The sequence below is a fragment of the Calonectris borealis genome, chromosome 3 (assembly GCF_964195595.1).
Source record: "Calonectris borealis chromosome 3, bCalBor7.hap1.2, whole genome shotgun sequence".
Taxonomy (NCBI): Eukaryota; Metazoa; Chordata; class Aves; order Procellariiformes; family Procellariidae; genus Calonectris; species Calonectris borealis.
In genome coordinates this window covers 121,510,133-121,522,947 of record NC_134314.1, presented here as the reverse complement: position 1 = coordinate 121,522,947, position 12,815 = coordinate 121,510,133, and the positions used below count along the sequence as shown (strand labels likewise).

General features: G+C 38.3%; 1 protein-coding gene and 1 long non-coding RNA gene across 3 annotated transcripts in view; both read right to left on the bottom strand.

The window, feature by feature from the left end:
- Positions 1-297: 297 nt before the first annotated feature.
- Positions 298-4,612, bottom strand: LOC142081120 (uncharacterized). Of its 2 annotated transcripts, XR_012673247.1 has the most exons (4): positions 4,398-4,612; positions 3,526-3,701; positions 1,601-2,280; positions 298-1,427 (listed from the first exon to the last, which is right to left on the bottom strand). It is a non-coding gene; the product is annotated as an uncharacterized LOC142081120 (long non-coding RNA). The 2 variants fall into 2 exon arrangements; XR_012673246.1 differs by having other exon boundaries at positions 298-2,280.
- Positions 4,613-5,350: 738 nt separating this feature from the next.
- The window catches only part of TASP1 (taspase 1), an 85,571-nt gene continuing 78,106 nt past the window's right edge, over positions 5,351-12,815 (bottom strand). Inside the window, 1 exon segment of the mRNA XM_075147704.1 lies at positions 5,351-6,846. Coding sequence (XP_075003805.1) covers positions 6,754-6,846 — 93 coding nt within the window. The 3' untranslated portion in view covers positions 5,351-6,753.

The window sequence follows — 12,815 nt, the reverse complement described above, 5'->3', positions numbered from 1 at the left end:
AACCGGCCAGAACCGGCTGGAACCGGCCGCACCTGGCGCAGGGCAGCCCCGCCTCTCCTCACAGCCCCCCTGCCAGCGCCTTGGCACCTGCACACAACACAGTGCCAGAGCCGAAAAAAGCTCACTTTTAGCCACAAAAAGTAAAGCAGCTACATTTTCAAATATGGACAATTTGATTTCAACTTTAAATCGAATCTCCTCTGGCCCACGGGCAGCGGGGCCGGGAGGTTTCCAGCACAGTGTCCCACTGCCCAGCTGTATCAGTCAGATACAACTCACATGTTAAGGAAACCATTCTAAAAAATAAGTTTAATAGGATTTCTATCGCAGGTACAGTACACACAGAAGGTGTTACAATCCAGGCTGGTATTGTGGTTTAATGCCACTTAACCTTGAACGCAGTGGTTTTGCCACAGGTGAGTTTTATCACGGCAAACCGAAATCCTTGCTCACGTTTGTGCTGTGATGGTATGTAGTCTATACCATTCAAACACATGCCCCCGAAGTGAAACCAGGGCTATAGAAACGATCATCTTTAGGAAAACTGTTTAAATTAGAAAACTATGCCGAGAGCCCTTGGCTAGTGAGGAGCTCCTTTTGGAGCAGTCATGGCCTGGCTGCATCAGATTATTTGCCTGGAGGAGTCTGCGGTTTGGTTCTTCCACTTGGCTTTTCGAGCCCTGCACGCCCACCAGATATTCCCAGATAATCCAAAAAATAAGCATGAGTCATCAAAACATCTTGCACCACCTCATTTCTGAAGTCTCCAGTGTTGACACTGAGGGACTCGTAATGTTTGAGTCCTCTAAGAGAAATACCTCCAAGGGCGACGTCCTGGCTCCACCGAAGCTGGGCTGAGCTGACGGCCAAGCTCCAAGTGACCTCGCTGGGGACAGGATCTCACCTCAAACACTTGCCTTCGTGCGGTGCTTTCTGAAAACTGCGTTTTAACAACTTTGAAAGGCTTTTTGTTTTAGAAAGATGAGTTTAGTTGGTCTCTTTCTGTATGTCTATGTGGATATTTATAGCAATATAACCGAGTATAATAAATTGGGCAACTCTAGCCTAAATATCTATTACGAGATATTGTAGCTGGTAGGCTCCAAGAAGGATGATGAGATAAGCTATGGGGGCTCCTCCTCTGTGAGTCCACCTGGATGTCTGACCAACATACACCTGCACACTGTGCAGACGAACAGCCGTGCATGCCTGAAGGTGCAGAGTCTAGTGGGGGCTAACCATGTGAGGACGCGACACCCATAGTCCTTAGCAGGCTTGCACAAACTCCAGGATGAGCACTGACACCATAACTTCACAGGTCTTTTCTCTCTGGGATGATTACACTATGAGCAGGTTGGAACCTGCCAGCTTTGCCTGCAATCACCCTTGAGGGACCGGTGAACGTAGCTCTCCGTGTCTCTTAGATGCTGTTTTAAGACACAAGAAAAAGCAGCTGCTTCAAACTCTTGTAGCCTGGACCCTAAGGAAACCATGCTTGCACATTCACGCTGTCCATCTGCAGAGTTTCAGCAGTTCTTGCATCCGTTAACCAATTTCTACAAATCTGAAGAGGACTACAGATCTGACAGATGCTCATTACCTATGGGAGGCTTGCACAAAGCACGGCCTGGGGGTTACAGGCAACTCTTGAGACCAGCAGCCAAGAGGTAGGAGCCACGTACAGAGTCACCACTCACATACGCTGTCTCTTGTGTAACAGACATATGTGGACACCGGGGACACGAGGGTTGGCTAAAAGTCTTGCAGCAGGTGGAGGCAGAGGAGCCGGGGTAGCTGACACTTCTGTACTGGGATAGGGAACATGGGAAGAAGAGCAGGATATTACCTTGCAAGGATCTGGCGAACTCAAATAATTGGTAAAGGAGCATAGGACATAAAATAAGGGCATTGCATTGCTGTCACACAGGAGACTTCTAAGGTCAGTGAGGGTATTACGGTTAAGGCACAAAGCCATAGGAAAGCAAGTCTCACTGTATCTGTTCCTCATGAGTTCGCCAACATACTTGATTTGGTTCATTAGGCAGACGAGAGCAGGTAACAAGACAGACATTTATTGTGTTCAAATCACCATTAAGTGATGCTAATTGTCTTTATGGGGATCTATTGCCCAGGTTATGTGGAAGATAAATGCTGTCTCACTATATGATCTAAAACACTAAAAGTCAGTGTACAAGTCCTCCTTATCTTTGTGTTATCTCGTAATGGAGTGAATAATCAAGCACAGGGCTATTAGAGCAGAACAACCTCCCACAAGCTTTCCTGTAAAAAAGGAGCAAAAAGAAAAGAGGTAAGTTTTATTAATCAGTACTGCTATCTTTAGACCCACTACAGGAGTCCTTTACCACAAGCTATCAGTGATGTCAGCTTCCACATAAAATCTCAATACAATTTCCTGCAAGTTGTAGGTTCTCAGCATTTCTTGGCAGGTCTGGACTCTCATATGAGGCAGTGACACTTTCTCAACTCACCTGCAAGGCATCTACAAAAACCTCTGCTGACACTCCATGCTAAAAGCCACAGGAATTCTGTGTTTGTCCTCACTTTGCTGTAACTTAATGAGTCTTTCACATGAAAATCCTGGCGAGGTATAAGGTAACAGTTTCTACTCCTTCTAAGGGATATTTGAAGAGACGAAGATGAGCCTTATTAACACTGTGAAGGATGTATCAATTTTTACCCAGGTTTCTTGGAAGTTCTCACAACTATTTCCTCTTATTTTCTCTCCTTTCCTTAAAAATAATTTTGTTTTCCCTCTACCCACTTTACATTAATGCCTGTTCTCCCCTGTTAGAGCAGTTTCTTTGTATACTCTGCTTTCTAACAAGAGCCTTTATTTCCTTACCTAGCCACATTATAAACTTTCCCTTCAACTCTCCAGTTCTCTTCTAAGCCCTCCCCTGCCAGTCAAGCTGACCTGAAAACCAGAGTCTTTCCCAAGTCATATTTTAACCTGAAAGGTGCCTCTCTACTGAATTAGAGGATTGGGATTGCAGTCACTTAGAATTACATAGGCCCAAATACTGTTAGAGTGGCAAACCTTTTGAGATTCAGGAGATGCTTTTGAAATAGGGCTGCATATAGACTGTTCAGCTATTTGCAAACATAACACACTAAAAACTTTCCACACAATTCAATGTCTTTAAACAAATGAATCCTGCTACTACTGAATGACTAGAACTCTTAGTATATCTTGTTGACTCAAAGTAAATGACAACCAGAAGAAACAGAAATTATGGTGGAACGCCAAGTTTTCATTTTTAAAATGTATAGATACACACTCTTGAACTTCCCATCTAATTCTGCATCATTCTGCTCAAAACTGAGCTATAAAGACTATCCAGTTGCACCATTACCACATGCCACTGTGAAATGTTGCACCTGTTTCACTTGTAATACCATAATAACCAATAGTTTTAGCTTCTTTTTCTGGACTCTGCCATTAACTTAAATTTTAAGTAGCGATAGCAGTTACCACAGCCTTGTTAATACCCCTGGATTTATTACCGGCTTTGCTTCCTCTTAGGCTTCCTTCTCCTTTCACAGCATCTTCCATATTGTCCTTTACAGGTGAACAGCTGGTTTCCCTACATCAGGCCCCCTCTTCCTCCTCAATCAAATCTCTTACATCTCACAGCATTTCCGGAGGTTAATTCACAAGCAGAAAAGCATACTCTTCGTACCTACAGAATACACAAAATGGAATTCAAAGTGTAACAGGCCTCTCCTCCGTGACTTGCTCAACTGCAGACCTCTGAAGTCACTCATTGCAGGGCCACACCGTTAAGGTACAGAAGCAAAGATAAAGGTACAGGAGCAAAGGAAGACAAAAAATGGGCTATATGTTAGGTTTGTTTCAGGCTATTACAGCTTTTAGCAGCAAAATTTATTATGGCAGAAGACAGATTACTCTGGCACCAACCTGTCTGCTACAAAATTCTCTAGGACACGTAATTGTGTGTTTGAGTACAAAATCAACAGTATTCAAATTGTTTGTATTTATATGCATTTCATCTGGTTGCCCTTCCTTTATAATTTTAGCCAGCTATTGCTGTCAACTGTGTAATTTCCTCTTGGACTATATCTGCTTATGCCAGTGGCAATGGTTACTCATCACGTACAAGAGTTTACAGACCAAGTCATTGCAAAGTGTGTCTGTCCTCACCATTTATTTTTCATAAGCCCTTTTTAAGTTCAAAATAGAACTAGTAGCAGAATTACACCCATAATTAGTGTAAGATCTTGCATTGGCCTAAGTGGGAGTTGGATGATAGGAAATTCTGCTTCTGCCAGTCTTCACGATTACTGATACAGAAATTCACATGTGCTAACACAGTTTTCTTCTCATAAGTGCCTTAGGTAGAAAGTCAGCTCTGTACCTGGTTTGTGCTCTGCACCTTGCTTGTGGTTCTCAAGACAAGAGAATCCTTTTTTTTCTTTTTCCTCTACCTAGAGAGAAGGAGGAAAAGTTGGACAATAAAAAGCTGCACTGCTCAATTTCAAACAATGATTCCCAAGTAGCTTCCTGAAGAAGCCTGGCTTTTTTGATTTAAAAAAAAAAAAAAAAATGACTGGAGTATTATATAGACACAAAAGTAACGTAAAAGCAAAACATGTTATCTGTTGTTTGAGTTATGATTTTATATTTTTTTTTTTTAATATATATATATATATACACACACACTAAAATTTTGAGTTAGTGTGGGGAAAAAATCCTATGCTGGAATTCAAATCTCCATAAAGAGATATTAAGCAAGTAAGGGGAAGAAACAATTGATCAATTTACAGTTTACAAGCCATTTTGCCATGCTTATTCAATGAAAGAGTGAATTTATGCCAGTTTCTATAAGGTCGACACTGAAAAGCACTTTTAGAATTAAAGCAGGCTAACATTGTTACTTTGGGTTTTCCAAAAACAATGCCATTTTCAAATGTGAGTACGTACAAACCCATACACATGATCTTCAATTTTTCACTCACTACATAGTGAAGCGTCCACACATTTAATGCTGCATGTTAGAGTAATTTTAACGGCTGCGACAACACAGCTTCTTTGTTGCAACATTTTTAAAGTGTTGTAGCACAGATCTTCATTTCATCAGACCATGAATATATCACCGAGGATCCAGTCTGGTATCTCAGCACAAACCATTTCAAGACAGATGCATTCCACTTTTTGGTTTCTGCAACCTGGAAAGCCCCTGTTTCATATTATTTACAGAACAATATAGAAATATCTTCAACTATAGGACTACACTGATGTCACAATTAAAAAACCATACAAAGATGACAGTATCTCAATGTATGCGGTAATGTAACATTGAAAATCAACTCAGGCTATTAAAAAAAATTTATTAAGATTTTTTTCATGAAAGATTGGTACTACAATCAATGTAACCATTTAATCAGTCAAGTATGTCTGTTATAGGCAGGCACAACATTACAAAACAGGCAAGTACAATGCCCGATTAAGCGAATACAGTCTGAATATCTATTCATTCACTATTTCTGAAAACAGAATTATCAAATATCCACCAGGGAAAAAGATGAACCATTTTAGTTTCTCTTTGGCATACTTATCAGGACAATGAATTAATTACAAAAGTGTTCTATTGCTGCCAGTGCTGTGAAGAAAAAAGTACTGAATGGAAGATTGTATGTCAGAACTCACTTTTAGGATTCAGGCGATCTGGCTAATGTATCAGAACTGGTGACAAATGACAGTTCACCTGCCAATGCTTCACAAGGCAGACAAGGATTACATTGTTTTATAATGCAGTTTTGTTGAAGGTATAAAAAGAATTACAGTAAATTTATGCACAGTACATACATATTACACACAGTTATATAAATACCCATGCTGTGGCTGGACTTTAGGAAGTTGCTTTATCAATAAAAAAGCTAGTATCAGACCTCCCAACATCCATTTAATACACATTGCACTTCGCATCCAGTAATATGTTCATTTCTGTACCTCTCTTAAAAATAGATTTAAAACAGAAGCGAAGAATAATATCGAATCTTTCCATAAACTTTGTTTTCTTATTTACATTGTAATATTCCATTATACATAAAGACTGCGTTACGATACATTATCTTCATATAGCTTTTTGTAATACATACAGCTTGAAGCTATTAACATCTTAGTTTGGGAACAGAGATATGACCTATAAGACTATTTAAAAACAATTCTAGCCTTAATTTTGCTCTAGTTTGTTTCACTGAAACCATTCTTTGACAAAAAAAAAATCCTCCTTATTGGGAAGGAAAAAACCAACCCATGTTTAAACCACCTCTGGATTTCCTTAAACCACTGAAAAACTTAGAAACCATAATCATTTTTGCATAATTATATAGCCACTTCAAAGGCCTGTTACTTTTAAATTTAGAACATGAATGACAATTGTGACCATATCTTTAAATTAAATTTTTTTTTTTGAACGTTGGGTTATTTTTCAAACATAAAACAATGAAAACGCAATCATTAATCATACATAATCTTTGCACAACTGGGAAGAGTTCCTATTTTATTAGGGAAAAAATGAACATGCACACACCCTCATTCACAGAGTGAGAACATAAACTACAGCAGCACTTGTCTCAAGTTATGGTGCACATGGTTGCAACACGGGGTATAAAACAAGAGTAGAATTTCCAACATCTGTTAAAACACAAAAAAACTTATTGTACAAAAAGTCATTCACATTCTTTGCAATGAAGTGAGGAATCAGCTGTTCAGCTTTCTGGACTTTCCAGCCGGCAAACTCCTCCTTCTATTGCCACGGACTGTCCTGCCACGGCTCCAGGAGGAAGTCTTGAAATGTGAGTCTGTGGAAAAGTCAAGAGAGTATTATCGAGTGAGAACAGAGGCAAAATTATGCAGGACACAAAGCAAGCTTGTAAGTATTGAACAATTAAGCTGTTCCATCACTGAAGTCTGAGGGCAAACTACAAAGCAACTTGAAAAGCTGCAAACAACTGGGATTCTTCTTTTATTTTGTTTGCGTTAATGCTTAACGTATGAAGAGAAGGACCATGACAGATGTGTAGAAAAGGTAAATGGATGACCCAGTGCACTGAAAGCAGAAGAAAGGGATATCCAGTGTGAAGACAAAAGAAAAATAACTGTGGCATTCCATGGTTTATAAGTCTATTTCTTAGGGAGATTCAAAAAAGTTTATTATTGTGTACAGAAATATAACTTACAGAAATCTTAGGTACAATAAACTATTTGACAAACTAACACTTCAGAGCATAAGGCAACTACGATGATCAGGATGCAAAGAGGAAATTTCTATGCATAAAATACCTACTCATCCACATAAAAAACCCCAAAGACTTCCTCTAAAATATTTGTTGCCAGCTATCAAATAAATGGACCCAAAGAGCAATTGTGTTTCTGTCAACAGGCATCTTTTCCATGGAGAAGTTTTAAAAGCAGGCCTTTGAGATGGCTCTGTAATATCTCAGCCAGAAAGTAAAAGCCAGAAAGTGGGCGCATGTGTTTGTGTACACAAAGCTTCAGCTTATAACTCCATTGTAACACAGTGACACTAAAAACCTCTTAAAGGTCCTTCACGTTCTGAGGTGCATTTTATTACTGATGGGCAAAAACATTCGCTTATTAAAAGATACTTTCACTTATTGTTAAAAAGTAGTGACTTTTTTCCCGCCTTGCACACGTGTTTATACTGTGAAAACTGCTTATGTTTTCATCCACACTGTTGGATTTTGAGCTACAGCCAGAGCCATTTACAGATATATCGTTTGCTTTCATTTAGGGGCAAGTGGCTAAAGTGTTCAAACAAAACAACAAAAGGAGTCAGAAGCATGTTTCTACAAACTTCTCTGTTTCCTACTTTTGGAGGTGCTGAGTGGGCCCTGGTAAAACATAAAAAAGAGCCTTAGTGGAACTCCAAAATGCAATAGGGCTGATACCGGCATTTCCACAGGCTTGAGGCAGAAAGTGGCAACGACAGGGGTTCACCAGCTCAAGCTACGCTCCAGCCATCCCTCCCATCAAAGCATGAGCGCTGACCTTCATTCCCCTCATGAGTTACAAATTTCACCAAGTGATTCATTAACGCTCAGACAATATAACACTTAAACAATTACAAAATTAGGAACTAGAAACGATTCCTACTACGATATAAAGCTCACAATGTAGAAGTTGCTGGCATTTAGAAATTACAGCTTCCTGTAAGTGCAGCCAACTACATATTTAAGTTTTGGTGTGTACATTATCCCACTTAAAAGATTTAAGTGCTGCAAAATGTATAACTTGCAATGAGGCAATGGGTTGTGACAAAAAGTATAGATGTAAAAGTTCAGTAAGAATAACTTGCATCAATTGAGCGGAAAGTGATTTGAGACTGTAACAACTCATTGCATCGAAGAGACACTTCATATCTCAGAGGCAGCTTCTTTTAATTCCTTTCTTGATAAGAGTATCCTGGTGTCTGCTCTTAGGTGGTCTTGTTTTCAGTCAAATTACAGAATGAGATTTAATTAAAAACATTTAAAGGTTTTCATTTTACTGCTAAAACTTTGATCTCTGGCCCTCCTGCTTGATATATGAACATCTTCCTATTTTCAGAACAATTTTGGTTACAACTGTGATTTACCACTTCAAGAAGAAAAGATTCTTTTAAAATCTGTTACAGTTTCCCCCAAAATGTAACTGACAATTTTTGGAGATGTTATTTCTTAAGTTTAAAGAAAAAAAAATGACCGACAGACCCAAGACTTTTTTCCAGGTCTGTGAAAATTTCTAAATGAAAAGTGGGATAGGATGACAGTGTAAAAGCAGCATTGTTTGACAAGCACAGTAGCAAATTTCCTCCGTGGAAGAATGCCACTGATTGTTTAGTGAGATACTGCAATCAAGGCAAACCAATGGTCCACTCCAAGGCAGGCATCATTTATAAGTGAGATTGCTTATACAGTGATCAGCCAGAATTATTAGCAGATCATTGTAGCAATACAATAAAAAGCACAGAGGCCCAAGGATGCTGCCAAGAGGCATAAGAGAGAAAGCTTGTTACTGAAACAGAAGAAATATCAGCACTAGCACTATCATGATTATCATGAATCTTATAATCAAATTTTTTCATTATAACTACAACAGACTTGATTTGTGTAAATTAGTTTTCTGACCCAAGTTATGAATTAACCTTTTGCATAGGCTTGACTTATCCCACAACCCAATGTTAAATGCCTAATAGACCTTTATGTAATTGCAGGGGCAAAATGTGAGGCCTCATTGAATCCACATGAAATTTATAGATCCTGTTATTTTAAAAAGTTAATTAAGCATAATATCCTAGTACGTTTTTGAGCAAGGAAAGGAAAATATACAAGAGGGGATAAGCAGATAGTCAATATCTATCAATACATTATCAAGTAGCTACGCCTAAATAGCTGTCCAAAACACATTTCCTATACAAAACCTCATTTCCTATAAAGGGAAAAACACATTTCCCATACAAAAGACCCCAAACCACCATACACTAGCATCTGTACATTTCCATTTACAGAAACAGCCAAACCACATATAACAAAATCTTTCTTAAAGCCTTTACTTGCATCCTGTTTATTTGCATACTTTGTAGGACGGAGCAAATACAGATGCTGTTTCACACTGACTAGTTCTTATTACTTGCAACAATGGCTGCCTTACGTAGAACAAAAACGAGGCAGATCTAAGATGATAGTGTTTAAAATACGTTATCTAATAAGTAATATGAAAGGATAACATTGCCATGTCAAGACAACTTCAGACAAACTCCAAAGTGAATTCTTACAATTATATCTCCCTTGTTCTTAGCCGTAAGAACAAACTCTAGTAAATAAAAAGAAAGATCAAAGAACATTTAATATTTTTAAATGCAACCACAGAACTTATTTGTACAGTTTGTTACATTTTTATATCCCAACATCATATTTTACATTGAGTCCAGATTGTACAGTGGATTAGGTTTAGATTTTTAAAAACACAAAAATAAAAAGCAAACAAAAAAGAACACCACTGGAAAGCTTTTAATTGAATTCGATTAGTCCGTCAGCTTTACAAGTTGAATGAACCCACATCTGGGGGAAATTGTGCCTGGAGCACAAAAACAGGAAAAGAAAAGGTTTTCCTGAACTAATCCTCCACTCAGCTTCATGGAAGCCTCTCTTTGAGGAAACTGTATGCCAAGGAAAGGCAGATTAAGAATGACGGGGCTATCCATATCTTCAGTTCCATAAATAGAAATTTTATGTCCCTTAGAATATTTTCATTTGATTTGCTTTCCTAGAGAAAACTGAGGTTGGTGAGGGCCTAGTAGGAGCAGAGGTCCTGACAGCTAGGAAACCAGTTAGTCACCACAGATCTTTGTCTGCAGCTTAAAGGAGGAACCTCATGCCCACAGTTCAAAAGGAAAAAAGGTAAATGCTAGATAAAATACTTGATTTTGCTTCCCACCCCTCCATAAAGCACAGACAAGCTAATCAACCTTCAGACACTGATTCTTGCTCCGTGTACTTGCTATCCAAACACACAGCGTTTCCCTCTTTCCCTCCTAACCAAACCAAAACCGCGGAGCAACCAAATTCCCCAGCCCCAGTGCTGCAGACACTGCCCGTGGAATGTTACTGTGTCTCCGTCCCTTTTGATGCACACTGGAAAGTCTTCCACCACCCTTCAAGTCCAAAACTAATAGGTCTTTCTGCCCTGGAGTAAGTGTTAACTGCTACAGGGACAGTCATGAACATTTGATCTACTTTTCAAGTTACATATTTTTAGTATACCTTTTTAAAAAATAAATAAATAAAATAAATATTTATAAATAAATAAATAGATACTACAAATTGTGCCAAGACTTACTTTACTTCATGTCTCATAGACAAAGATTCTGAAACAACCTTGAGACCAACTAATATCAAAAAGATTTTTTTTAGTCTTTAAAGAGCTAGTCTCCTCCTTTTATTCACATAAAAGTATTAGTTTGTCACAACTTCATTTTTTTTCATTAAAAGCATAAATACAATGTAAAATGAATACAAAGTTTAAGCCAAAAGACAGACAGTGCTGCATGAGAAAACTGAAGTCACTCAAATGCTGCCAAGAGGACAGTACCACTATCACATGGCAGCACATTCAGTTCTTAAGCAAATCTAGGGAGTACTTCATGTGTTTAGCTTTCTTATTACATGCTCAGGATGTGCTTTAGACAGAATAATTTATAAAACAAACTTCTTCCATTCATTACCCTATTGAGATGAAATATAATGAAAGACCAAGGACATCACATACTTAATGAAATTGCTTTCTATCACCTTACTCCTCAAAGAAAAGTACCACCAAACCCATATATTCTTTAGAAATTCAGAACGCTTCCACCATGAGAACCATCTGGCCACCCATTCTCATTTTATTTTCTAGGCAGTAATAGTCCATTTTGGCAGCAACAGCCATCCTCTGCTGCCTGTCTCCTGGGAAGCTTTCCTCCAACATGGTTTGAATGTACACCTGCCATATGACATTGCTTAGGAAGCTAACGGTTTTCCAAACTCAGATTCATTCTGTGGTGAAGAATATCACTATACGCTATTTATGTATCTAGAAACATTAATATAATGCATTAGAAACAAAAAAATCAAATTTTAAGAAAGTTGAAAACTAAAGCATTTTAATCTCTCTAAATCATTCATACATGTATTCAGACAGCCTAAAGCCACGTACCAACCAATCACCTATTCAGCTCAGCGTCCCAGGCTTTTGTAGAGGTATTCTAAAATACTGCCATATATCTTAAAACGCGATTTTTACTATTCTGATTGCAGGTGCTAAGTCAGGTTTATTGCATTTGTATTTGCATACCTGGATATACAATCCCATCTTCTCTGCTCCATTCTAAAATATGTCAGCCAAATATGGGGAGTGTTCCAGAACTACTGGCTTTATGCAAGAACTCAACCCAAAAAACTGAACTTATCTTCCCATCTCAGAGCCCGTAATTTCCATGGAGGTCTATAAGCCAAATATTTTAACTGGTATCTTAGCACTGAAGGTTATTTCCAACAAATATAAATACCTTATTTTTATGAGAGAACTGGATGCTCTACTGGATGCAGAGTTCTTTTCAAGTGAAAATTTCTGACTGATTCCCCAGTCTCCAGACAAGAGTGCAGATTAAAGAAAAAAAAAAAAACTGAAACCAGTGACATCTACTTTTCCTGTCTTATGAAGTTAAAAGACTGTCTCTGTAGTCTGAAATGAATGACTGAATTATTTGACTCAGTATTTCTGTTAGCTAAACAGGCTCAGTAAATTTTTCCACTAATTTTCAAATTAGAATTAGAATTCTTCCAAGATGTATTTCTTCACCCAATGAGCACTGGATAACTGCCCTCTGACAAAGGGCTTTCACAGACCTTTTACTTACAAAGTAAAATACAGAAGCCCATCACCAAAAAACCAGCAATCACTACAATCAGTGTGTTTGTCATATGTATCACTTCGAACATAGAGGGAAGTAATTTTGCTAAATTTTACAGTGTTAGTAAAGGCGAATAATCTGATTACGACACCTAACATCTCAACAGGAAAAGTGAACTGGAAATGGTCTCCCTGTCCACCTATTTCATACTGGAAAATGAAATTAACTGTCAAAGATAAAGTTTCTGTTTGCATATTGCAACCACAACAGTAGACAGCAGTTGTTGCTGATGGGTGTTTTCAAACACAGCAATATGCAACACTCTCCACTACTGTTACCCTGTATCTTGCAAAGCAACTCGAATTTCGTTCATTA